Source organism: Pseudonaja textilis, chromosome 7 (genome assembly GCF_049901715.1).
Source record: "Pseudonaja textilis isolate UNSWEBS1 chromosome 7, rPseTex1.2, whole genome shotgun sequence".
Lineage (NCBI taxonomy): Eukaryota > Metazoa > Chordata > Lepidosauria > Squamata > Elapidae > Pseudonaja > Pseudonaja textilis.
Window position 1 is genome coordinate 60,244,140 of NC_141996.1, and position 27,468 is coordinate 60,271,607.

The 27,468-nt window shown below is 39.6% G+C and overlaps 1 protein-coding gene across 1 annotated transcript in view; it reads left to right on the forward strand.

Annotated features, from left to right (window-relative positions):
* Nucleotides 1-27,468, forward strand: part of CFAP47 (cilia and flagella associated protein 47) — a 410,718-nt gene that overhangs the window by 149,911 nt on the left and 233,339 nt on the right. The window contains exons 27-28 of the mRNA XM_087937909.1: nt 2,486-2,623; nt 9,410-9,507. Coding sequence (XP_087794035.1) covers nt 2,486-2,623; nt 9,410-9,507 — 236 coding nt within the window. The remainder of the gene's footprint in view (nt 1-2,485; nt 2,624-9,409; nt 9,508-27,468) is intronic.

Below are 27,468 nucleotides of genomic sequence, written 5' to 3' on the forward strand. Positions count from 1 at the left end.
TGTGAAGCAATGCGGGGTGCAGTGCGTGGATTTGTAATTTTTTACTTATTGGAGGGAAACCTGGAACTTTCAGATTCAGGATTTCCCAGATGTGCTAGTTTACTACTCTAATAAAAAGAAACTTTGAGAGCATGTCTGTCTCAGAGTTATTGATTGGAGTTGAGGTTTTCTGGAAGGCTAACACCCATATACCTATATGTATGTAACATATTATATTACATCAATATGAACATGTTGCACTGGTCCTGCAAATCTATCATATTAAATTGTGGTGTTATGTTCCATTCAGAAATCTGACGGCCCATGGCTAAAAGCTATTTTTCAGTCTATTCATTCAGCTGGCTATGCTTCTATATCTCCTGCCCGATGATAGGCAAGTAAAGAAGTGCTGACCAGAATGTGAATCATCCCTGAGGATTATCCTCACTCTGCTGAGGCAGCAGGTCCTGGCAATTTCATCCAGTAATATCAAGGGGTAGCCCATAATTTTTTGGGCTGTGCTCATCACCAGGGGTGGGATTCAAATAATTTAAAAACCAGTTCTTTGACCTAATAACCAGCTGGGTAGGCATGACTGGGTGGGCATGGCCAATTCGACGTAGTTCAAGTCGAGGGTGCTTCTCCTTGCCTGGCCTCTTGTGACCGTGGGGATGCTGCAACAGTTGTAGGTGAAAAACAGTCATAAGTCACTTTTTTCAGTGCCATTGTAACTTTGAATGGTCACTAAATGAACTCTAGAAAGTCAAGGATTACGTGTACAAAAATACAAAAAGCTTTGATTGCAAAAAGCTGCCCTAAATAGCAGTCATTAAATTAAAAATGCCTGCAAGCTGGAGTTACAAATCAGGCAGGATTTCTACCTTGAGGAATGAAAATAGTTAAAATACAATGATAACTATCAGCAGCCAACTTTTGCTCATAAAGTGAAATCCTTTAGCAGAGAGGTCATTTAAGCTCTCCAGAAAGAGCACACCCAGGAGAAGCAATCCTAAGATCCATTTGCACCACTTAAAGACACCAGCTGGTCTCACTCACCTCACAAGATATCCCAAGGAAATCATCCAGATTTAAGGAAAGGTCACATGCCCCCCAGAAAGGCAGTAAAAGTATCAGTGCCAAGCTTGCATCCTGCCTCTTGGAAGTACACCCCAAAAGGACAGTGCCAGGAATCACTAAAGCACCACTAAAGCAGTGAAGGAAGACCCCCTCCCCAGATAGAAAAAGAAACCATGAGGCAGGAAAAATTTGAACACAATACAAATAATTAAATCACTACAGTAGCTGTTGCTTGTTAATCCAATTACCAGAACAAATAGACAAACAGACATAGGAACTAGCCAGATTTCTCAACCCAGTTTCTTTTCTGGAACAGAGGTTAAACTTTTTCCTTCCAAACAAAGCTGAATAGGGAAAATTATCCCATCAATAAACACAGCATTAAACATCACCAAGCACAGAATTAAACTTCACCAAAAACCAGTTTTAGACTAAAACTCAGAAAGGGTATGTAAACTTACATTTGAATGTCAATCTTTCTAGCTAGCCAAGAAGCCTTGCTGAATGTCACTCATCTTGGTTCTTTGTCTTTCCAGCAGCTCTGCTTCATTATTCAATTATTTCTTCAAAGTGCTGATCCCAGCTGGAGAAACTCCAACAGGGGAGTATTTCCTCCCAACAGCAGTGTAAAAGCTTAAAACAACCCTTCCCCTTTAAGAAAGTACCAGCAAAGAAAAAAAAACCTCTGGAGTCTAGGCTTATTCCCAAGAATGTAATAAGGGTTAATGGAGAGGCAGTTTATGTAAGCAGGGCAATAAAGATTACTCTAGAAACAACACCAGAATGTTTCCTTCCTGCCTTTCTTACAGGATTAGCACTGTAAAGTGGGGGAGGGGAGATTTCTTCCAACAACCGTTCTCCGAACTGCTTAGAAAGTTAACAACAGGTTCTAGCGAATAGTTGAGAACTGGTGGACTCCCACCCCTGCTCATCACCCTCTGTAATGCTTTCTGTCCACAGATGTCAAGCCAGCATACCATACTATTACCTTAACACAATATGTAAGGATGTTTTCTAACTCTTAATTATGGTTTAACTGCATCTTTTTATACATATACATTATGAAATATCTTCATGTCTTTTTTGCAGCATTTGTTGTTTTACATGGCTTTTTTTCCTTATCCACAGTGTGTTTAACTTCATCCACCACTATTATTTTCCTTACATTCAATTCTATATATTTCTGTGGAATTTTATATTTTTTCCAAGCAAGTGTGTGTAATAGGCAGACGAATAACCTTGAATAACTGGAGTAAGAGTAGCAACCAAGATATAGGTCAGATAAAAGAAATATCAAAACTCAATTTGAATTAAAATTTTGGATATTCTTCTGTAATTAAGCACAATATTAGCATTGAGATGAAGGTAGCAATTGATCTTATGAAACTGATTCTTTACTTAATAGAACATCTGGTAACTATTTGCTTAGGTATAATTGTATTTATTGCTGAAGATAAAGAAGAGCAGCAGTATGAACATAACTGTTTACTGGAGGAATCAGATGGTGTTCAGTACTCTCAGAGATCATCAACAGAGAAGCTTGAAACAAGCAAAGGGGCAAATAATGGTAGGTTTTTCTATATGGTTATTTTATTATTCTGCTTAAAAGTTCTATCATTGTTCATTTTGCATTGAAATACTTTTTTATTTTATGTGTCAAACCAGATTCTCTTTAAATAATGCATTTTGCCTGATTCTAAGACAAGTATGTTTGTTGTGCAGAAAACATGTTTTTCAATATATAATCATACTGTATAATCATTTTTCTTAGTATTAAAAACCTGTAACATATTTTTTCATTAATAATATATTGCATTTGAGCATAAATTTCCATTTTTTCTTCAGATACTATTTAAAATGTTTATATGATCAGTATAAATTAGCATTCTAGTACACATGAACATATGGGAATGCTTCTTGGTCAGTAGATATGGCATGAATATTAGCCATTTTGTTATTTTGCAATTTTAATATGCAGTCTTTGTTTGCATTTAACATTTATGCTCAGAGTATAATAAGTTAGATACGTGGCTCATAACCAATATAAGAGTCTTGGGATAATTCTGAGCAACATTTTCATCTTAAATAGCAAAATATTATTTGACATAAGCAACTTTATCTTCTACACTTGAGGAGGATATATAGATCTCAGGACCATATAGAGCAGGGGTGTCAAACTTGATTTCATTGAGGGCTGCATCAGGACTGTTTTTCACATCGGGCAGGGCTAGGGTGGGAGTGGCTGAGGGCTGGGTGTGACTTGGTAGGTGTGACTGGGGTGAGTGTGGTCATGGTGGGTGTGACATGTCGGGGGGGCACCTGTGGTGGCCAAGTGCTAAGGGAGGACTTCCCTCAGACTCTCCGTCTCCCTCTCCTTCCTTCCTTCCTTCCTTCCTTCCTTCCTTCCTTCCTTCCTTCCTTCCTTCCTTCCTTCCTTCTTCTCTTCTCTTCTCTTCTCTTCTCTTCTCTTCTCTTCTCTTCTCTTCTCTTCTCTTCTCTTCTCTTCTCTTCCCTTCTCTTCTCTTCTCTTCTTTTTCCTTCCCTCTTCATTCTAATTTCTTCTTCCTTCCTCTCTTTATTTTTCCTTCCTTGATCTCTCCCCCTCTTTACTTCTTTTTCTTTCCCTTTCTCCTTTCCTGCCCCTTCTTGCATGCTCAAATGCAAAAGGGGAAACCTTTTTCCTTTTGTTTTGTTTTTAGATTTTATAGCCCTCTGCCAGCTAAAATGTCCAGACCAAAAATGACAGCCTCCTGCAGCACTCTGGCAGCCAAAATGGGATACAGGGGTAGCATCTATGGGGGGTAGTTGATTTGAAATAAGAATGAAACCATCAGGAAAAGTCAGCTTGCTCACAGTTTGGCTCTTTCCTCAAAACAAGAAGTCAACTCCATTGATGAGCAGGGAAACAGAAAGCAAGTGTGGCAATTTGACTTTACTTGAATTATGTGTGTAAACGTTGGAAAGGAAGATAATGAACTCAGTAATATGACAAACAGCTTCAAGGATGAAGGTGCAAGTTCAGAAAGTAGTCATAAAAACCTCAAGGGAAAAAAAAATCAAGGCCTAGTTCGGTTGACATTAATTGAAAAAGCAGAATTGGGACCACCAAATGCAGAGAGAGACAGAGACACACACAGAGAGAGGCAGAAGAGAAAGAGGGAAAGAGAGAAAGAGAGGCAGAATCCAAGTCAACATAGGACTCCAGAGACCTCAGCCAAGCCACCAGTCCCTTTCCTGTGACAAGCAAAAATTGTTAAAAAGAAGGACATGTTTAATTACCTCTCCGGGAATATAAACCAAAAAAAAGGGGGGTGTACGATTTTCTGAATAGTCTTAGAAAGAAGAGAAAAAATGAGTTGAGAAGCAAAAGTCACAACAGGAGGATGCAGAGGACCCCAGAGGAAGAAAGAAAAGGAGACTCAGCCCAGAAAGGGCAGTCAAGGGAACTGCTCAAGCAAGGAAAGAAGCCCTTCTAGCTATAGGGAAAAATGATAATGGGTGCAAACCAGTGGTGGGATTCAACTAATTTAACAACTGGTTGAGCCAGAGAGTAGCTGGGTGCGGGTGTGACTCTAGCCATCGGCCAAGGTGGATGAGGCGAGATGGGGTGGGACAGGGTAGGGTGGGCAGGACCAGCCAGTGCTGGGATTTGCCGGTTGGCTGAATTGCGCAGAATCTTAACAACCGGCTCACTTGAACCAGTCCAAACTGGTTGAAGCCCACCTCTGGTGCAAATTATAAAGTGCAGTGAAAAGTTGGAGTTAGAAAAAGGCTGAAAGAATAAAGGAAATAAAGGAAAAAAATGCTGCTAAGGAAAAGATCATCTTGTCTTGACTAGTAAAATTCAGATAGATTAAAGCTGCCTAAAGTTGAGTCTGTGTAGCCTCAAAGATCCCTTCTATTGTCCTCTCTGCCACCAAATCTTCCAGTCCTCTCAATGAGTATCAATGAAGCAAAATTAGGTGTCAAAATTTCCCAACTCAGAATTCTCTTGAACCCGCCAGTACAAATAATTATATTGTGCCCAACTTCACTGCCTTAGGAAATTGATCCTGGAAGAGGGATTTCCTTGCAACTGGAGGTTGTTATCCAGTCCACAGTTCATTTGTTTTTAACTGCTTTTCTCATTCCTATGCCATCCATATTTTTTCTATGACAGTGTGTCTCCCTCCACCTTATATTTAGACTCCACTCTCTTTGGCCATCTCCTTTTTTGAAAAAATACTTTCCTGGCCAATTTTTTTTTTTCTGATTGCTGCCTATATTCCAAACTGTTTTCTTTCCCAACTATTTTCCTGCACTACTCTGGCAGCCAAAATGGGGGAGGGGGCATGCAACACGCCCCTGTGCCCCATTTTTGGCCTTCACAGCCTCCTCCACTATGGAAACTGAAATGAGGAGTAGGGGGTGCACAATGCCCCCTGCATCCCATTTTGGGCCTGCATGGCCTCCTGCACCACCATGGAAACTTGAAACAGGGTGGGGGACTGGTGATGGCTGCCCCACCCCCCAATTTTGGGCCTGCACAGCCTTCTGCACCACCACGGAAGGTGAAACAGGAGGTAGGGGTGCACAATGCCCCCCTGGTGCCCCATTTTTGCTAGCAGAGGCACTGCAGGCTGGACCTTTGCAATTTCCATGCCAACTCCGTGAGCTGGATCTAAACACCCCACAGGTCGGATCCAGCCTGCGGGCCTTATATTTGACACTCCTGATATAGAGTCTAGTTTATGTTACCTCCAAAAAACCTTGTGTGATTTTCCCACCCCTTTCTAACAGTCCTCCAGTATTCTCTCCTGATTATTTCGAAGAGTTTGAAATGGCAAATGTGTTTTACTGTAACCTTGGGACTGAAGTCTAGCTGGAATTGCAACACTTTGTTAACATATTCTGACACCTGTTTAGCCATGCAAGAATTGTTCTGGCTTAATGTCAGACCTACCTTAACTTGAACCTTTAAGCAAGAATGATCCTTAACTCCATTTCTTGAGAAAGGTGTAGTTTGCTAAAGGTCAAATGAAATACAGTAGAGCAAAGCCAGAACTGAAAAGTGTGCACAAAATCCCAAAGTGTAACTTCACCTTCTTAGGTGCATCCCCCTGCTGGGCTCCATTGCCTGATCAAATTCAGAGTGATAATTTTTGGAATGGTTGATTCACATGTGGATTGGAATGCAGCTGTGGTCCATTCTCAGCTATCGGACCTTGAAGTCACATATCTGGTGAATACAGTGAACTCTTCATTACCCCTGAATCCTCCCCTCTCCCATCTGGTCTCCCTGGAGTTCATGGCAGACTGTACCAAGCGATAGCAGAGCACAAGTGTGAGGTGGCAGTTCTGATAGAAACGGATGGAGTGGTTAGGGGCTGTAGTATTAAATAATTTCAAGGAATAAATTTTGAGACAAGCAAACATAGTTATCTATAAGAGCATCCTTCACCCTCCTTTTTGTATGGGGGTGAGAGTTGAAGAAATCAGAAAAATCTTAACAGTACTTTAAATAGAGTTCTCATGGGAAACTAAGTGGAAACAGCAAAGGACTGTCCTGCGGTGCTTCTACCAGTGAAAATGGAGCTCAGAAGGGCTGTACGTGCCCACCTGGGGTCCATTTTCAGCTGTGACTGCCTCCTGCAGCCCTCTGCCAGCAAAAACAGAGGGCTGCAGGAGGCCATCATGGCCAAAAATGGAGCCGGGATGCCCGAACGTGGTCCTGCCAACCTCCCTTATCACTGGCAGAGGGCTGCAGGAGGCTGTCTTGGCCAAAAATGGGGCCCAGGGGGAGAGGGCGTGTGCAGCCCTCCTGAGCTCTGTTTATCACTGGGAGAGGGCTAGCAAAACAAACTTAAAGCAAAACAAAGGCAAAATGTTTCCCATTTTTCATTTGAGCATCCAAGAAGGGACAGGAAAGGAGAAAAGGAAAGTTAAGGAAAGAGGGGAAGGGAGAAGAAAGGAGAATGAAAAGGGAAGGAAAAAGAAGAAAAGGAAGGAAGGAAGTTTATAATGAGAGGGAGGGAGGGTCTGAGGGAAGTCCTGCCTTACCACTTGGCCATCATAGGAGTGATGTCAAGCTGGCCACACCCACCCCAGACATGCCCACCCAAGCCATGCCCATCCCAGCAATGCTCCCCTGCCCCCACAAGGTCAAACACAACCCTGATGCGGCCTCAATGAAATCGAGTTTGACACCCCTGGGCTAGGCAGTACTGGCTCAGTAATGCCTATGAAAAGGATCTAAGATACTGGTGGACCATTGCTTAAGTATGAATTAGGAACATGCTGCAGCTACTCAAAAAACCAGCAGTCCTAGACTACATCAAAAAAGTTATAGTTTCAAGATCATAGTAAGTAATAGTATTGTTCTATACTGCTCTGACGAGGCCACAGTTGGAATGTTTCATCCAATTCTGGCTATCACAATACCAAAAAGGTGCTGAAGCCCTGGAAAGAATCCAGAAAACAGCAACAAAGATCATAAGGGGTGTGGGGGTTAAATCTTATGATGAACAGCTAAAGGAACTAAGTATATTTAGCTTAACAAAGAGAAGATTGAGGGAAAACATGATAGCAGTCTTCCAATACTTGAATGGCTGCTTCAGAGAAGATGCTGTCTATTTATTCTTTATAACATCTGAGGGCAGGATAAGAAGCAGTGTGTGAAAGCTTGGCAGAGATAGCTCCAACTTGGAAATAAGGAGGAATTGAACAGGTTGCTTCTCAAGTTGTGGGTTCTTCATTGTTGAAGGTTTTTAAGAAAAGATTGGACACATATTTGTCCGAGATGGTATTAGGATTCTTGCTTTGAAAAAGGAGTTGGACTAAAAGACCTCTAAGGTCCCTTCCAACCCTAAGATTGTATGTCGATTTCAATGAATCTTGAGTTGAATGTGAGCCTGCCATTATAAATATAAATCGGCTATATAAACTAAATAAGCAAATAAATATATGTGTGTGTGAAAAAGGTATTTCATTGTCTAAGACATCCAATGTTCATCACTCAGATCAGTGGCGGTATTCTACTGGTTTGGCCTGGTTCTGGCGAGCCGGTAGCAGTGATTGGGCCCACCTGCCCGCCCAGGCTCCCATACACATCTTTATCCACTGAATTTGAAGTGCAGCTGCTTTGCGTGGCACAGAATAGTGCTGCGTGGTAGCTGCTGAAGCAACCGGGATAGTGCAGGCCTGTAGGAGGCAAATTAGAACACCTCTGTGCCTGTGCAAAGTGCGCATTTGGTGCACTCGTGCATGCAAAGTGTGTGAACGTGAGCAAAGCACACCCATCAAGCCACGCTCACTGAACCGGTGGCAAAAATATTTGAATCCCACCACTGACTCAGATGACATATTGACTCTAGAGAGCATATAGTGGTTTAGAGTTTCCAGCCTATATTATTCAGCCTATAATATATTCCAGTGTGTATACCATATTTTTCAGAGCATAAGACACTCTGAAGTATAAGATGCACCTAGCTTTGGGGGAGGAAAACAAGAAAAAAAATCTGCCTCTGCCTCTGCTCTTCCAGTAATTTACCTCCTTGCAGCAAACAGCAAACAGCCTACTTAGCTTCAGCACAGCCTGATTAGCACAAGCAGCTAGTTGTCAGTTGGATCAGCTTCCTGACTATCAGCTGTTTCAGGCTGCTGGGATTGCCATAGCCTATTGCTGTCTCCTCATGCCCAATTTCAGCCTCCACACGTTTTGTTTTTTACCTCTGCGTGCCCCATTTTTGGCAATGGGGATCAGAACAGGCAGAAAATGGGGCACAAAGAAGCCAAAAATGGGACACACAGAGGCCAAAAATGGGATGCGGAGGCTGAAAATGGGGAGTGTGGAGACGGCAAGAGGCAATGATCATCCCTGCAACCTGAAACAGCTGATTGTCAGGAGGCTGATCCAACCGACAACCAGCTGTTCGTGTTAATCAGGCTGTGCTAAATCTGAAACAGACTATTTGCTATTTGTAGTAAGGAGGCAAATTGCTGGGAGGCAGTGGCCAAAGGCCAAAGGGGGCTGGTGGGTGGGTGGAGCTTTGCCAACATTCACTGTATAAGACACACGGACATTTCCACCCACTTTTGGGGGTGGAAAAATGCGTCTTATACTCAGAAAAATATGGTAAACGCATCTTATACTCAGAAAAATGCAGTAATTAATATGGTGTCTGGTACTGTCACAATCCTAAAAAAATAAATATCTCAAATCATTCTGCTCTTTGGCAGTGTATTTGAAATACTCAGGATACTTCAAAAAGAACTATAATTAAGTGCTTCAGCTGAAACTCAGGACTGATTGGTCCTTCCTTTCTTCCTTCCTGCCCCCCCTCCCTCCCTCCCTCCCTCCTTTCTTCCTTTCCAGAGTACAAGTCTTCATGCTGCAAAGTGTGGTTCTCCTTGGAAATACATAGTATGCCAGCGCAGCCAGAAAAAACTCTGGATGTGGAATGTGCAGTTTTGGTAAGGTCCTAGTATATCTTGTAAGATTTTATAGAGTTCTGCGGGAAGTCCATCTGTTCCAGGGTTTTATTATTATTATTTTTGCCTTTTAATTGCTCACATTATTTCTGTTGTCATTATTCTTTCATTCAACAGTACTCTCACTGTTTCCGGTATTTTAGGTAATGCAGCTTTTTCCAAATATTGTTTAGTTGTATCTTCTGGCATTTTTTCTTGATTGTACAATTTCCTAAAGAATTCCTGAGCTATTTCCTTTTTATCTTCATTCTGGTGCTGAAGGATCCCCTTTTCATCTAATAATTAGTGTATTATTTTCTTCTCTTTTTCCTTTTTCAATTTATATGCTAACCACCTCCCTGGCTTATTTTCATGTTCAAAAAAGTTTTGTTTTGCCATTTTGATTTTTGCACCATTTCCTCTTGCATTATTAGATTCAGTTTATGTTTTATTAAATAACTTTTCTCTTTTGTCTTGTTTTTTTGAGGATCCTTCTGCAGTTCTCTCTCTAGTCCTTTAAGCTCATCTTGTAACATATTTTGCTGTTGTTTCTTTTTCTTGTTTCTTCTTACCATGTATGTAATTGTTAATCCTCGCATATATGCTTTTGCCATGTCCCGGACATTTTGTAACAATGTTTCCTCTTTTTTATTTTTTTTAAAGAAAAATTTGATTTTTTTCCCCATCATTTGTGTGAACTCTATCTTTTAGAATAGTTTGAGTCAATGTCCATCTCAATTTCTTCTTTTGTCCCTTCCACCCAATTTTAATAGGATTGTGGTCTGCCCATGTGTTCGTTACTATCTCTACCTATTGGACCTCTGTCCTCATACTATTATAGTAGTGTCATCCACACTATTCTATTTTTGACCATGATTGATGTCTATTCGAGTAGAATGTGTATTGATTTGTCTTTGGATTAAGCTCTCTCCAGATATCCTGCAGATATCCTGTTTCTTGTATCATGTTGGAGAAGGTTTTTGGAAGTGTTCTTGCTTTTTTATTTTTTTATTGCTTTTGTAATCTTTTTTAATGTCTAAAATTGCATTGAAATCCCCTATGATGCATAAGTTTTCATAGTCCATTTCCGTTATCTTTTTATGAAGACTTATGTAGAACTCTTCTTGTTGATTATTTGGGACGTATATTGCAATCAAGAGAATTTGTTTCTGGTTTATTAATACCTCCCTCATTAATATTCTTCCTTTTCCATCTGCATATATTTGTTTAGTTTTTAACAATTCTTTAATATATAATACTACCTCTCCGTTTTATTTTGATGAGCTAATTATGAGTACAATTTCTCCAATATAGAGTGTTCCAATAAGTTACTCTATTTTTTTTTAACGTGCACTTCTTGAAGACAAATTATATCCAATTTTAATCTTTTGTAGTTTGGTGAAGGTTTGTTTTCTTTTTATGGGAGAATTCACATTTATATTAACAGATAGTATCTTTACTTCGTCTTCCATCTTTTCACTTATATATAGGTCTTACCCTTCTTGTTGTTCTTGTCTCTCTCTGTGTTTTTGTTCTTGCACCTTCTTGTTTGTCCTGTTCATTCTCCTCCCTCCTTCTTCTTTTTCTACAGTTTTTTCTTCTATTTGCATTTCATCTTGACTTTTACTTTCCGTTAGAGTTTATTGCAGAAATCAAATCAGAAAGCACATACAGATGACTGATTCAGTAGGATTCATTAACTTCTTTATATACATAATAATATGTGAGTAAAATGTACAATACCAATAGTAGATTCTTCCAAGGTAACACAAGCAAAATACAAGCAGCAGCTTCAGAGCTCAGAGCAGAGAAGAATAATTTCAGTTCTCAGCATAGCACACAGAACTGCAGGACCATGCACAGGCTCCCTCAGTTTCAGTTTCTAATTCAGCTCTCATTGGCTGACCTTGTTACCATGTCTCTGCTAGTTCATGAACAGTCTGACACTTTCTATCTCCTCTCTACTTTCCTGTTCTTCATTTGCTGTAAAGTGATGTTCAAAAAATTTGTGTGCTTTATCTAAGGTGTCTATCCTGAATTTTTGTTACGGTATTGGGATTTAAGAGTTGACCCGCAGTGAAGCTGATGCAATATAAGGCTGATGCAATATAAGGCTGATACAATGAAGATGAATCAGCATTAGTACTGTCTCTTTAAGACTGAGGATGGGTTCTACCTCTTTAATATAAGGCAGCAATTAGAGGCCATGTTCTCTCTCTTTGTGTCCAGTATCCATTGCAGAGTTCTCTGTGTAGAGTTAAGAAGAAGATTGATTGCTTGTAAGGTATTTTGCCTACCATGTATATTTCTGAATATGTCTTGTATATAAACCACTGTTAAATGTCTTAAGTCTCTGTGTGCTGTGTTTTGCTCCTGGGTTGTCTCACAATAATAGTCACACTGCAAATGCTCTGACAGGTTATGGACCCAGTATAGAGAGAAGATCAGAGTGACTGGAAAGCCTAGAGAGAAGAGAAACCCAGTGGGAGCTTGATATGAGTAAGTGGTTTAAATTGTGGTTAGTGGCAACATGACCTCTGTCGACATAATGGGAGGAGGTTTCTTGGTGTCTTGGCTGAATGAAAGAAATTACATCTCCTGGAATGTGAAGATGGAGATGTACCTGCGGAGGGAGGAGTTGTGGACAATTGTTGCTGATCCACGGGCAGTCCTGGATGATGGGGATCAGAGGAAAAATGAAAAGGCATTTGCCAGCATAATTCTGGCTTTGGAGGACAGTCAGCTGATACACATGAGGGTTCTCCAGTCTGCAAAAGAGTGCTGGGAGACGTTGCACAGTGTGTACATGAAATAAACTATGCGCAGTAAAGTGTTGCTGACTAGGAGACTATATAAGGCACAACTGAAGCCAGGGGAGAGCATGCCCACACAACTGCAGAATATGAGAAGGACATTCCTTGAGTTGGAAGAAAGAGGAATGACATTTACTGAGGCACACAATGTGTACGAGGTGCTCAGTTTCTTTGACAGTTCATGAGACGTTCTTGTGACCAATCTAGAGTCTATGCAGGAGCAGGATTTAACCATGACATATTTAACTGGTCAATTGTTAGAGGAGGATCAGAAACAGCTGCAGAGGAAACCAGGAAAGGAAGGAGAAAGCACTCAGCACAGACCAGCATCTTCAAAGGTTCAGGATGGTGTAGAGCAGCTAAGACAGTGAACGTTTTGAAGATATGCTACATGTGTGGTTCTAATGAGCATCTCCAGAGATGCTGCCCTGAGAGGAGAAACAGAGGAGCAGCAAGAGAAGGGCACAGGACTACTCAGCACATGTGGAGCGGTTCTCCAGTGTTGTTTCCCTGGCAGCATCAACAACTGAACACACCAGGAATATGTGGTTGTTGGACAATGGGGCGAGCCAGCATATTGCTAACAATCCACAAGCATTTTCTGGTTTGAAAGCAGCAAGCAAATGTGCGTTAGTCTGGCTGATGGACAAAGAGTTGCTACAAAAGGGGAGGGTAATGTTAATTCCTGAGGTTTTTTTTATCTTTTTCATACCTTGATTGAATTTTGAGATAAGCCCACCATTCCAGATCTACCCCTTGTTTTTTTAGATCCTGTCTCGACTTCAGTTCCCTCTCATCATTTATGATATCTTTGTAAGTAATAGCTTTGGTCTGGTTATACAAGTTTCGGTGGACTCATTGCCTCTAGCGTGGATATCCAGGCTGTCATGCCCCTGTCAGAATCTGATTCAGATGGGGAAGCTGAGCAGCTAACAGGGAGTGGGAGTGTGGCTCCGTTGGCTGTGGAAGAAACTCAAAGGGCAAAAGCCAGTTGGGCAGAGCAGGGGAGAGGTAGAGCAAGGGAGAGGGAATTCGGAGCAAGACCCAGGCCCCTCTTCATCCTAGGGCATGCAGGGAGGAATGGAGAAGGGAGCAATGTGGGTTGCATGGCTTACGGGGGAGAAAGGGCCATGATTCCCTTCATTAGCTGCAGCTGGGAACACAGTGTTTAAAAAGGGAAGCTGTACACAGCAAAATTGTTGGGAGCAAATCGTAAATTATCTGGTATCATCGAGGCTTATCTGGGTTCTTGGTGTCTTCCCAACTGTGTGTGTTTTACTGGGCTTTCAAGTCTGCAATTCCTTCTCCTGCCCTGTCAATTTAATTACTGCAGCATGGTTTGTGTGGATTTTTATTTACAGTTTGTATGTACTTTGTTTTCGGACTGAATTTCCTCCACTTAAAAATTGTTCTTGGGAGATTTTTTTCTCCATCCGAAGATAACCTGGACATTGGGGGCAAAGTTGGAGGTATTAAAAGGACATTTCTTGCTTATTTGACTGTGTTGCTTTTGTGCTACGCCCTGGGTCATCACACAGGCTGGCAATTCCATATAATTTTGGAGTTTAATTTTATTCCAAATCAAAAATAAAGCTTGCTGAATTTTATGCCTTAAGAAGTATTGGTGAACAGTGTTTCTGCCATACCACAAAAATGCATGTCAGCCCTGCTGTGGGTCATGGCCTTCTAAATGCAGTAGTCTTCTGTCTTTTAAGTTTATCCAGTCCTTAATCCAGGTAAGTGCTGCTACCTGATAGTATAGTTCCCATTCTGGAAGTCCAAATCCTCCTCTTTCTTTTGCTTCTTGTAATAACTTCAATTTGATCCTGGGCCTCTTTCCTTGCCATATGAAATTTGGCGTCAGTTTATTCAAATCTTGTCGAGTTTTATGAGTATGTTTTGGAACAAAAAGAGCACTTTGGATAGAATGGTCATCTTAATTACTGATATTCTTCCTAATAAAGAGAGTCTCAAATTGCTCCACCTTTCCAGATCTTCTTTTATTTGTTTCAGCAATTTGTCATAGTTATCTTCTTTAATCATGGTGCAACGTGCCGAGATGTTGATTCCTAAGTATTTTATTTTTTTGACTATCTGGACGTCCAACTACATGGTCAAAATTTCTTTCTTTTTATTGGTCATGTTCTTAACTATCATTTTCATCTTTTCTTTATTGATTTTTAAACCAGCAGCAATGCCATAATCCTCAAGTAACTCTAAAAGTTCCAGGCCCGTTTATTCTGGGTCTTCCTTCCATAATAAATACCGAGCAATTTTGTCTTCCAGAAAATCTGCAAATTCCTTAGTGCTGCTTCAGGTGGACTTCAATCTCCTCCTTCTCTAGGAGGAGATGGCTCACCTTAAAGAGGGTCGCTTGGTGATTATCTGCAGAGGCAATTAGTGTGGAGAAGTATTTACACTTCGCCTCACGAATTGCCACAAGGTAAGCCTTAGTAGCAGCTCTTATCTATGTTCAATCGAGTTCATTTCCTGTCTTCTGCCAGTGGCACTCTAGATGTCTCCTCATGCATTTTATCCCTCTAGGTTCCTCTGTATACCTCAGGGCGCAGAGAGGAGAGGTCGCAAGAGTGCAATCCTATCCAGAGCCTTAGTCACCTTCCTATTCCAAACAGTGACTAAGAGCTTGGCTGGACTGCTTAATAGATCTGTAATTATAACCCCCAGTTTCTTATGGAACCCATCTGGGTCCATTAGTTGATGGGGGCGGATCAATCTAATAGATCCTGCCTCCCTGCGGGGGATGCAACTTTTGAGAAACTCATTGCCACCAGACTGTCATCTGACTATGACAAGAGGACCAAGGACAGGCCTACCAATTCCAGGCCACATAGACACTGCTCCGACAAGAACACCAAATTGGGAGTGTAACCACTATTACTAGTCAGGCTCTGCATAATGTGGGACAGGCCCAGGGGAGTCATGGTTTCTATGAAATCTTGGGCTACTTCCGACCCCAACCCTAGAGAAGGCAGGTTGAAATCCCCCAGAACTATAAGCCTGGGGAATTCCACCGCCCTCCAGGAGCCCAGGTAGGGAAGCTGCCACACAGCAGGAAAGCTGGTACAGCAGCAGTGCTCTCACCTGATCCCTTGAACCCAATCTAAGAAAAAGAGTCTCACAGCCGGGGACTTGCTGAACAGTGGAGGCTACTAGAGATTCTCTGATACCAACAGCCACACTTCCTCCCTGGCCCTGAGGTCTAGACTGGTGCCATACTCAATAACCCACTGGGCACATTTCTACAAGAGGAACGCCTTCCTCTGGGCCTAGCCAGGTCTCAGTTATACAAGCCAGATTAGCCTTCTCTTCAAGGATCAAATCAGCAATAAGGCTAGCCTTATTGCAAGCTGATCTCACATTTAAAAGCAGCAGTCTAAGACCAGGGCCACCATAGATCTGCTGACCAGAAATGAGATGAGTGCAATGGGGCAGAACATGATATCAGTACTAAACACTGAGGTTGCATTTTCCATGCCTGCCCTCTCCCTTATCTCCTATATCTCCTGTTAACTGGCACTACTGAAATGGGACACCCTCCTCTGCCTTCCCTGAGAACCATTCCATCCCCCATCCCCAACATTCTTCTTTAAAAAGGGAAAAAAGAAAAAAAATCTACTTCCACTGGCAGATTGTTGGGGGCAAGGTGAGCTTTACAGGCGCTATAGCATTTACTCTCAGTGCCCTCAAATTCATACCACCCCTTATTGCTGCAGAGAGATCACATCCAAGTCACCTTATCTCCCAACATAATCAGAATATATCCACTTGATGCATAAACAACACCCTTCCCAGTTGCTCTCACCCACCAAGCAGGGAGCCACTCCTCTCCCCCAGCTCTCACCTGGGGGAAAGGGACCAACATACTCTCATTCAATTTTTGCGCCCAGCCCCAGGATCCCCCAAGCAACCCTCCCAGGCCCGACCACAGAACACCCACAAAAATGCAGAAGCAAAACTGGAAATGGTAGCTAGAAAAAATAGCCAGAAAGGCTTGCTATGCTGCACTGGAAATTTAGCAGCTTTGTAGACTTACAATGTCTCATGAAGTTCACAGTTCCAAGCTCCCACTCGTCAGTTATCAAAACTAATATTTGTCATTAACAGAGCCCCAGATAATATGCTTTAACTAGAATATATTTCCTCAATAGAAGAAAAAAAAGAGTTTTGACCATAAGTAATAAATCAACAGTAGTAATTACAATATCAATAGTAGCAATATTCACTTATTGTAGTTAATTGATTATAGTATCTTATAGACAGCTAAAGATAATAATAAAGTAATCAGGGGAATCCTTGTGATAATAATATTATATAGTGGCAATGGTCTTAATTATAATGACAATCAAAAAATATATAAGAGTAATTAATTTATATTAAGTGTACTCTTAATATATGTAATAATAACAATGATAAGCGGTTACATGATTCGGTATTAGATAAAATACTATTAGGCCCAGAAGATAAACAAATAAGGAGAATTTATAGATATTTATTGGACTATAAAATGCATGAAAAACAGGTTAAAGAAATGAAGGTGACTTGGGCAAGGACTTTGGCTACAACATAAATTTGGACTAATGGCAATATGGGAATGAAACAAAAAAAATAACATTAGCCACATCATACAAGGAAAACTTGTAAAAGATGTTCTACCAGTAACATCTCCCACCAGCAAGATTGGCCAAAATGTACGGAAACCAGTCGCCTAATTGTTGGAAATGTTTGAAAGAACGGGGTACATACTACCATGCATGGTGGTCCTATAAAAAAGCTCAGGATTTTTGGTATAAAATTTGGATGTGGTTAGAGAAAATGATGGGGCTAAAAATAAACTATAAACCGGAGACTTTTTTATTCGGAATTATGTCAGAAAAGTACAGTAAAGATGATACCTATCTAATAATCCATGTAATTAAGGTGGCAAAGATGATATCTGCCCAGAAATGGAAATGCTAGAGAAATCCCTAGTGAAGACGAGGCGATAGATAAAATCTTGTTATGCGCTGAAATGGATAGGTTGACATTGGAACTGAAGGATAAGGATGAGTCAGAATACAATACAATATGAAATAAATTTTACCATTGGAGAGAACTGAAAGTGAGTTCGCAAAATGGAAAAGCAACAAAGGATCTGTAGGAAAGATATGAGAGACTATGTGACTTAACTGAAATGCAACTGAAAGGAATTAAAATGTATAAAGACCTAATGTGTATAAAGATACATAAGATTTAGAGTATATAACAAGATGTAATCACAAAAAATGTATGTCAAAGAAGTCCACCACATTCAATGTTTTTAAATAATATATTTAATAAAATTTGTAAAAAAAAAGAGCGGGGAGGTAATGTTTATGTCTTATATGTACCTACATTAGAGCATAATCTGTTGAGTATTTCCAAGTTAGACAGGCAGGGGTATGAAATACTATTTGCAGGGAGACAGTGCACTATTAGTAAAAATGGACAGATATGTGCACAAGAGGTTGAGAAGGATGGCCTATACATTCTGGGAATACAAAAAAATAGTTGTGCATGTGTACTTACGAATGCTTCCACACATGATAATTGTGTTCATCTGCTACATAGGAGATTGGGGCATGCAGGTTTTGACATATTGCAGAAGATGCCAGACCTTACTGAGGGGCTTAAGATAAAGAAATGTAATGTATATTGAGATTGTGCTGTTTGTAAAGAGTCAAAATCTAAAGTGTATCCTGTGAGTAAGAAAAGTGCAAGAACAACAAACAGAGTATTGCAATTAGTTCATGCTGATTTGGTTGGCCCTATGGCACCCTCTTTGGGAGGAGCAACATATGCCTTAGTCATAGTAGATGATTACAGTAGATATGGGTATTGTTATCTGCTGAAAAACAAGACTGAAATATTGCAACAATTCAGGCAATGGGTAACACTTGTGGAACAACGATATGGGTGTAAGGTATGCCAGCTACAAATGGACAGGGGATTAGAGTTTATGATGACAAATTCCAAAGGTGGTTAAGCAGTCTAGGCGTTAGGCATAGAAGAACGAATCTATATTCGCCTGCTGAAAATGGAGTGGCTGAAAGGAAGAATGGTGTGATACAAACCATGAAGGTTGCTGATGCAGGCATGAGTAAAGTATACTGGTGGGGGGGGAAGCCATGAAGACAGCAAATTATATCATTAATAGGTTATGGAGTGTGGTAATACAGGAAACGCCATATTTCATGTTACATGGAGGGAAATCCTCCTTAGCTCATTTTAGGACATTTGGCAGTTATGCCTAGGTGCATATTCCAAAAGATACCAGGAGAAAAAGTCAGAAAAAGGCCAGGAAGCTTAGATTTGTTGGGTATGAGCCAGGAACAAAAGGGTACAGGTTTACAGATAGTACCAAACAGGTAGTGATTTCAAGATCTGTGTGATGACTCGTAGTCTCTCAAAATAAGCCAAAGCCCAAAACATATATTAAAGTCTGGTAAAGTCTTCAATTTAATTTCACTGTTTTATTAGGCACAGTTTAAAGTCACAAAAGTAAATAATGAGGCAAACAAAAACCCAAAACAAACCGCATTGATGAGAGTTCCAAAGGAAGCCAAGATAACTAATTATAAACTCCAGGAAAATAACTGAGAAAAGTCCATCGGAAGAACGCCAGCAAAGATAAACCTCTTTCAAGGTAAACACTAATTGACTTCAGCAATTCTAACTGCGCAGTTGCAAACTTATATACATAGCGCCCACCTGCAAGCCACGAGGAGGATCATGGTAATCTCCTCTTGAGTAGACCTCGCTTTTCCCTGATCCTCTCCTCCCTGTATGACCTAGGATGGATAGAGGATGGACCTGGATCCTCCTCTGACTGCTCAGCCGGCCTCTGCCGTTCCCCAGCCTCCTCCACCACCTCTGGAGCCACACTCCCACTCCCTGTTGGCTGTTCCTCCTCTTCCTCAGAGTCAGACTCCACCAGGGGCATGACACTATACCTCCACCGCAGGGCCCCCTCCCCTGGGACCAGGTGGACGAGGACGTTGAGAAAATTGAGCGTGAAAGTCTGAGCGTGGACCAAACAAGGAGCATGAACATCAGTGGCATCGACCCAGGTGAAGTCCTCTGGTCCATAACCTTTCCATGCCACCAAATACTGAAATTGGCCCTGCAACTGGCGTGAATCTCAGATGCTATCCACTTCGTACTCCTCCTCTCCCAGAGGGGCTACTGGGGCCGGCTGTGATGGAGCCAGTCTATGTGGGCTGTCAGGCAAGGCAGGGACTAACAGGGAACAATGAAAAACAGGATGGATACGCATGGTCCATGGCACGGAGAGATGATAAGCCACAGGATTGATCACCGCCTCAACCAGAAAAGGTCCCAAGTAACGGTGATTGAGCTTTTTTGATGATCGCGTTGTTGGTAAATATCGAGTAGAGAGCCAAACCCGATCGCCGACTGCTAAAGGTGGAACATCGCAACGATGTCAGTCTGCAAACTGTTTATAGTCTTCCTTGGCTCTCTCTAGTTGATCACGTGCCATGTGGTGCACGGCTTTTAACTCCTGCAAAAACATATCCACTGCCGGAACTGGGGAATCAGATGGGGCTAAAGGGAAAAGTTGTGGATGAAACCCATAGTTTGCAAAGAAAGGGGGGACATGGGTGGATGCATGTTGAGCATTGTTATAAGCAAACTGCCACCGGCATCACCTCCACCCAATTGTCTTCTTGAGTATTGCTGAAATAGCGGAGGTACTGCTCCAAAATAGCATTCACTCTCTCTATCCCCCCATCAGTTTCAGGGTGATGAGCAGACGACAGACACGCCTGAACCTGCAGTTTCGTGAGTAGGGTCTGCCAGAAGTGTGCCATAAATTGTACCCCCGGATCTGATACCATGCAGTCTGATAACCCGTGCAACCGGAAAACATGGGAGATAAAAAATTAAGCCATTATCTTGGCTGATGGAAGACCCTCACATGGAATAAAGTGGGCCATTTTAGTCAACGTATCCATCACCACCAAAATGGTTGTGACACCAACTCAATGATGAAATCCAATGAAACTGCCTCCAATGGTCGTTCTGGTGTGGGCAAGGGCTGCAATAGACCAGGGGGTGCACCAAGAGCATACGTGGCTTGGCAACAGATCCCACAGGATGCCACATGTCCCAACACATCATGTTTAAGTCTCGGCCACCAAAATGTCCTAGAGATGAGGTGCAGTGTTTTGAACACTCCAAAGTGTCCTGCCGCTGGACTATCATGACACTGACGTAGGATAAGGCCACAAAGAGGACCTTCAGGCACATAAATGCGATCACGGAACCGCAACAGGTCCCCAATATACACCCAAGGAGTCTCTTGTCTCCCATTCTCATCCAATTCTCAACAAGCTGTCACAAATGAGTCCTGCCGCTGTGCCTCCTGAATCCTCACTCAAAGGTCCACAGGTTCAAGGGGTTGGGAGGAGCTGGCGCCGTGACGATACGGTTTGCAATCGAGCTCTTCGATTGCAGCCGATATCTTCGTTTCCGGCCGGTCCAAACAGACCTAAACCGTCCCGTAGGGACGGCGATTGCGAAGAGCATACCCTGTGGACTCCGGGGACACTGCAAAGTCCCTGGATGACCCAGGAGAAGCTCTTTTTGCTGGCAGCGGAGAGGCAGTCCCCATGCTGCTATAGTCGGGGAAGCTCCAGAAAGGAAGAGATCGAAAGAGAAAGTCTGTCGGTTGGGTGAGAAACTTTTTTTTTCTAATTTTTTGAGGTTTGAAAGGACACTTTGATTGCTAGAAGAAATCTGTGTGATTTTTGACAAAACTGATCAAGCGGCGTTTTTTTAAGGGAGACGTCAAAGCGAGGCTTTATTTTTACTTTATTTTTTTTTTTGCTATCGGACTTCATTGTTATTTACTGGATAACCGGACTGTTCCTTTTTATATATATATTTCCTATTCTCCCTTTGGATTTTTTATATTTTATTTTTTTTAAGGCTAGAGGCTCCCTTTGGTTATTTTTTTTTCTTCTTTTTTGTTTTGTATATATATGTATATACTTCTTGCGGTTTTTTTTTATTCTAATTATGCTGTCCTGAGAGGAGGGGGGAAAGTGAGAACTAAGAAACTTTGTAACACTGCCAACTAGAGGCTTGGAAATATTTTACTTGAACTGGAGAGAGATGTGAAAGACTCCTTCTCAAGGACATTTCTTGATAAGATAGAGGGAAGAGCACAGTAGAATATTATTACAGGTGCTCTTCTGGATTTCTGTCTACAATTAAATATTTATGGCTTGGCTTTGAAGCTTGTGGGAAAGGGAAGGGAGTCATAATTAGAGCCTTGGACAACTAAGCAGAGTGCAGTGTATTGTTTCTACTTTCTTTTTCTAATCTTTTTTTTAGTTCCGCTACCCCCTCTACCAGCATTATTGTATATTTTTATTCTAGTAAGGTTTTTATTTTTAATTTTTATTTATTTTCAAGGGGAAGCCTTTGAATTTTTCATTTTTATTTTATTTTGATTTTTTTCTCTCTTTTCCATTGGGACTTTTGCTTTTCTTTTTAATGTATACTTTGGACTATCTTTTTTCTTTTTTTTTTTCTCCTTTCTCAATTGAGATTTTTTTGGCTGGATTAAGGTGTGGAATTTGAAGAAATTCATTCTATTTTTTCTTTATTCCTTTCCCTCTTTTTTTATTTTGGATTATAATTGGCCACTTTTTTTTTAATTGGATTAAAATTTGAAAGAATTTGAAGATTTGGAACCATCTAAAATGAGTAGGAAACTTATACCTTCGGGTGCTTCTGTGTCCACCTCTGCCTCCCCACCATCTGGACAACGTTCAATTCAGGCAATGTTAAAGCAAGATAAAGAAAAAGAACAAGAAAAAGTAACCTTACAGATGATCATGCAAGGAATTCAAGACCTTAAGATAAAAACAGATACCATCGAACAAAGAACAGGGAGGATGGAGGAGAAAGTGGAAAATATTCAACAGATGATGGCAAAGTATGAGGAGAGACTTCAAAAAGTTGAAGAAGGGGGTAAACGAAGAGAGGAGAAGATTGAAAATATTGATAACAGATTAACACTGATTGAACAAGAAAAAAGTGGGATGCTGAAGAGGGAGATGGAGAGGTCAGAATTTTATCTTAGATTTCAAAATATAGAAGAAGAAAAAGGGCAAGATTTGGCTGCGATAATGATAGGAATCTTGGCGGACGCCTTGGAAATAACAGAAGAAAAGATGATGGATGGAATAGATGAGATATATCGAGTCTTTACAAGATACGCGATGAGAAATAATCTGCCCAGAGAAGTTCATATCAGATTTACTAAAAAATCCATGAAGACACAAATTTTACAAGCGGCAAGAGAGAAGACGTTGAAATATAAAGGTAAAGAAATTTTGGTCTTAAAACAAATACCTAGAAGAGTGAGAGAGAGGAGAAGAGAATATCGACTTCTGACCAAAATGTTATTGAAAAAGGAGGTGAATAAACAGATGGTTGATCCCAGAAGGATTGGTGTTTACATGGCAAGAACAGAGATATAGAATTGATTCAATTGAGAAAGCAGAACTTTTCTACACAGAATTTTTTGGAGGGAGAGAAGAAGAGGCAGAAAAAGAGATTTCATTAATTGAATCTCAAGAGGAACAAATGGAGATTGGAAAAGAAGAAGGCGCGGTAGGTGGACAGGTGGATATTAAAGATCAGCTTGAATTAAGATCCACGAGAGCGGCTAAATCTAAATATAAAATACAACCATGGAAGAGAAAAAACTGATTACAATAAATATAAATGGACTGAATTCAGCTGCTAAAAGAAGGAAGATTTTTCATAAATTAGGGAAATTAAAGTTTGATATAATTTGCTTACAAGGAGTACACATTAAAAAACAACATGAACAACTGTTAGTTCAACCAAAATTAGGGAAATTGTTTACTTCTTTGACCCAATGTAAGAAAAGAGGAGTGGTTTTATATATTAAAGAGGCTACCCCAGCAAAACTGATTTATGCTGATGAAGATGGGAGAATATTAATGGTGGAAATAATGGACAACAATAGAAAGATACTTTTGACTGCAATTTACGCCCCGAATGATAAACAAGAAGAATTTTATAAAAAACTACATTTGAAAATAACTGGACTGGACTATGCTAATATAATTATGATGGGAGACTTTAACGGAATTGTGGACAATAAATTGGACTATATAGCAACAACGGCAAAGCACAACAGAAAGATACTTCCTAAATCCTTTTTTAAAATGATAGATGAACTAACTTTAAAAGATATATGGAGAGAAAGAAATGCTAAACTTAAGCAATATACTTTCTATTCAAATAGACATTTATCATGGTCCAGACTAGATATGATTTGGATCTCAACAGATTTAATATCTAGTGTTCAAGAAGTAAATATTGAAACAAGTACTTGGGCTGATCATAACCCATTGACAATTAAATGGAAGGGACAAAAAAAAAGATCGAGATGGACGTTAAATAATACTATTCTAAAGGAGAAAGAATTTATATAATGGATGGAGAAAGAACTGGCCTTCTTTTTTAAAGAAAATAGAAAAGAAGACACTTCAATACAGAATGTTTGGGATACAATGAAGGCATATGCCAGAGGCTTGATAATAGACTATACAAGAAAAAAGAATATTAGGAAAAGACAAGCTATTAAAGCCTTGGAGGATGAGTATAAAAGACTTGAAAAGGAACTGCAGAAAATGCCTCAGAAAAAAGACGTTAAACTGAAACTGGATATAACTAAACATAAAATGGACTTAATAGAGAAAGAAGAACTGGCACAGAAAATTAGGAATGCTAAACAGAATTATTTTGAAGATGCAAATAAGCCAGGTAGATGGCTAGCATATAAGTTGAGAAAGGAAAAAGAGTCGAGGAAAATACTGCAGTTAATAGATGACCAAGGTCAAATTTGTTATGGCAGTAAAGAGAAAAAAGAAATTATTCAAGACTTTTATAGACATTTATATAAGAAAGAAGATATTGATGAGGAGAAAGTTATACAGTACCTGCAGAATGCAAATTTACCTAAGATACCCAAAGAGACTGAAGAAATGTTAGAAAGTAATATAACAATGATGGAATTAAGTCAAGCACTTAAGAAACAAAATAACGGGAAAGCACCAGGTCCAGACGGGTTTCCTGTAGAATTTTATAAAACATTTCAAGAATCACTGTGTATTCCACTGTTAGAAGTTATGAATGAAGCTATGTCAAAGAAGATGATACCTAAAACATGGTCAGAGGCTTATATTACACTTATTCCAAAAGAGGAGGTGGATCCACTCCAAATTAAGAATTACAGACCGATCTCTTTATTAAATGCAGATTATAAAATTTTTGCTTCTATATTAGCAGAAAGACTTAAAAAATATTTGAATAATTTTATTCATCCAGATCAAAATGGGTTTTTGCCAAAGCGGCAAATTAGAGACAATATGAGAGTAATTCTGGATACTTTGGAATACTATGAGGCGCATCCTGAAAAGCAAATGGCCTTGATATTTTTAGACGCCCAAAAGGCATTCGATAATGTGAATTGGAGATTTATGTTACTGTTAATGGAACAGATGGGCTTTGCTAGAAGATTTATTCAGGCAATAGAAGCAATTTACAATGAACAAACAGCTAAGGTAATGATGGAGGGAGAATTTACAGACACTATTAATATAAGAAAAGGCACAGGACAAGGTTGTCCCCTTTCTCCCTTGTTATTTGTACTGACTTTGGAAGTGTTGAATAGAAATATCAGAGAAGATAAAACTATAAAAGGAATGAAAATCAAAAAGGAAGAATTTAAATTACAAGCCTTTGCAGATGACCTAGTCTTTATCTTAGAAGATCCCTTAGAGACAGCCTTGAAGCTGCTGGAAAAGATAGAGATATATGGTGAGGTGGCCAGTCTGAAAATAAATAAAGATAAAACAAAGATTTTGTCAAAGAATATGTTACTAAGACAAAGGGAAGAATTAGCAGAATTGTTGAAAATCCAAGTCACAAACAAGGTTTAGTATTTGGGGATATATTTGACGCCAAGATGTAGTACATTAAAAGAGAATAACTATATTAAACTTAAACAACAGATAGCCCTAGATTTGAAGAAATGGGAAAACTTACAATTGTCATTAATAGGGAGGATTTCAACAATTAAGATGAATATTCTACCCAGAATCCTATTTTTGTTTCAAACAATACCAATTAGGCTCGGAAAAGACTATTTTGAGGACTTAAATAAAATTGTGTTGAAGTATATATGGCAAGGTAAGAAAGCAAGGATAAAGTTAAAGCTCTTGCAGGATGCTAGAACTAGAGGAGGGTTTGGCCTGCCTAATTGGGAGTTGTACTATCAAGCTGCAAATTTGATGTGGGTTAGAGAATGGATAACATTAAGGAAGACTAGATTGTTGACATTAGAAGGTCATGATTTGCTGTTGGGTTGGCATGCTTTTCTATGGTATAAGGGAACCAAAACACAGGGGTACTTTAGAAGACATTATATACGGGAGTCTCTGTGGTTAAACTGGGAGAAGATAAAAAAACAATGTTATTTGAAAATTCCAGTTTGGTTATCGACGATAGAAGCTTTTTCTTATCCTATAATCTATAAAAAGGAACAAACAGTTAGATATGGGGAATTACTAGATGAAAAGGGTGAACTTAAATCGATACAAAAATTAGAGGAACAAGGTATACAGATGAATTGGTTTTCATATGTGCAAATACACTCAAGGTATGATGAGGATTCCAAAACAGAGGGATTTTATGATAAACAGACTGATTTAGATAAGATTTTGATGGGTACTGATGAAAAGGTGATTAAAAAATTATATGGTTACTTATTGGAAATTAAGCTAGAGGGAAGAACAAGTTAAAGAAACTATGATTGCCTGGGGAGGAATTTTGGATATGGGATTGACTTAGAGAAATGGCAGAAATTATGGTTGCAAAACTATAAAATGACAATGTCTACAGCCTATAAAGAAAACTTGTATAAGATGTTTTACAGGTGGCATTTTCCCCCGACAAGGATAGCAAGAATGTTCAAGAACAAATCGGAAAAATGTTGGAAATGTCATCAGAAACCTGGTTCATACTACCATATGTGGTGGACTTGTGAGGATGCTAGAAAACATTGGACTAAAATCCGCATGTGGTTGGAAAAAATGACAAAGAAGCATATAGACTTGAAACCGGAGCTTTTCTTATTGGGAATCTTACCAGATGTTTATAGTAAAGATTTGAAATATTTGATTGTGAATGTATTAACTGCGGCTAGGATTGTATTTGCAAAAAATTGGAAAAATGAGAAAATTCCATTGCAGGAAGAAGTTATCAAGAAAATATTGGAATGTGCTGAGATGAGTAGATTGACATTTAAAATTAGAGAGCAAGAAGATAAACAATTTTATATAATTTGGGACCTTTTCTATCAATGGCTGGATGATGAAATACAAAAATAGAATATTTAGAATGTTAGACAATAAGGAATATTATTGATTTTACTTTTCTTTTTTCTTCTGGTATTTGATATTTATAAAATGTTTTTTCTTTTTTTTCTTTTTTTAGGATAGAATTGGTATGATTATATGATTTGTTATAGAATAAATTACTTTAATCATAGTTATCTCATAAGGCATGATTGAATAAAAGTATATTCAAATCTTTTTTTATATAATGATATGAGGATATATAAGTTTGGATTGATAATAAGACTTATTATGTAAGGTAATTGTAATTATGACTACAAAATGAATGCACAAAACTGATGAACCAACCGACACACTGTTTGTACATAGGCACGGATGAGAGCTGATGTTTTTATGTTTTGTCTGTTTGTTTGTTTGTTAAAAAAACAATAAAATTGTTTTCAAAAAAAAAAAAAGGTCCACAGGTTCCTCGGCCGCAAAGCGCTCCAACGGAATCACTGTCCGGGGCAAGATTTTATCCTCCTTTCGAGTATACTCGGGCTTCTGAGGTTTTTTTAGCTACTTTTATATTTTTAGAAAGCATCTGCTTTTTGAGATTGTCATTGTGTGTGTATGTAAGTTCTTTGAAATTAAGTTGTGTGAAATGTTATGTGCCTACAAATTAATTAAAGCTATATTTTTAAATTTTT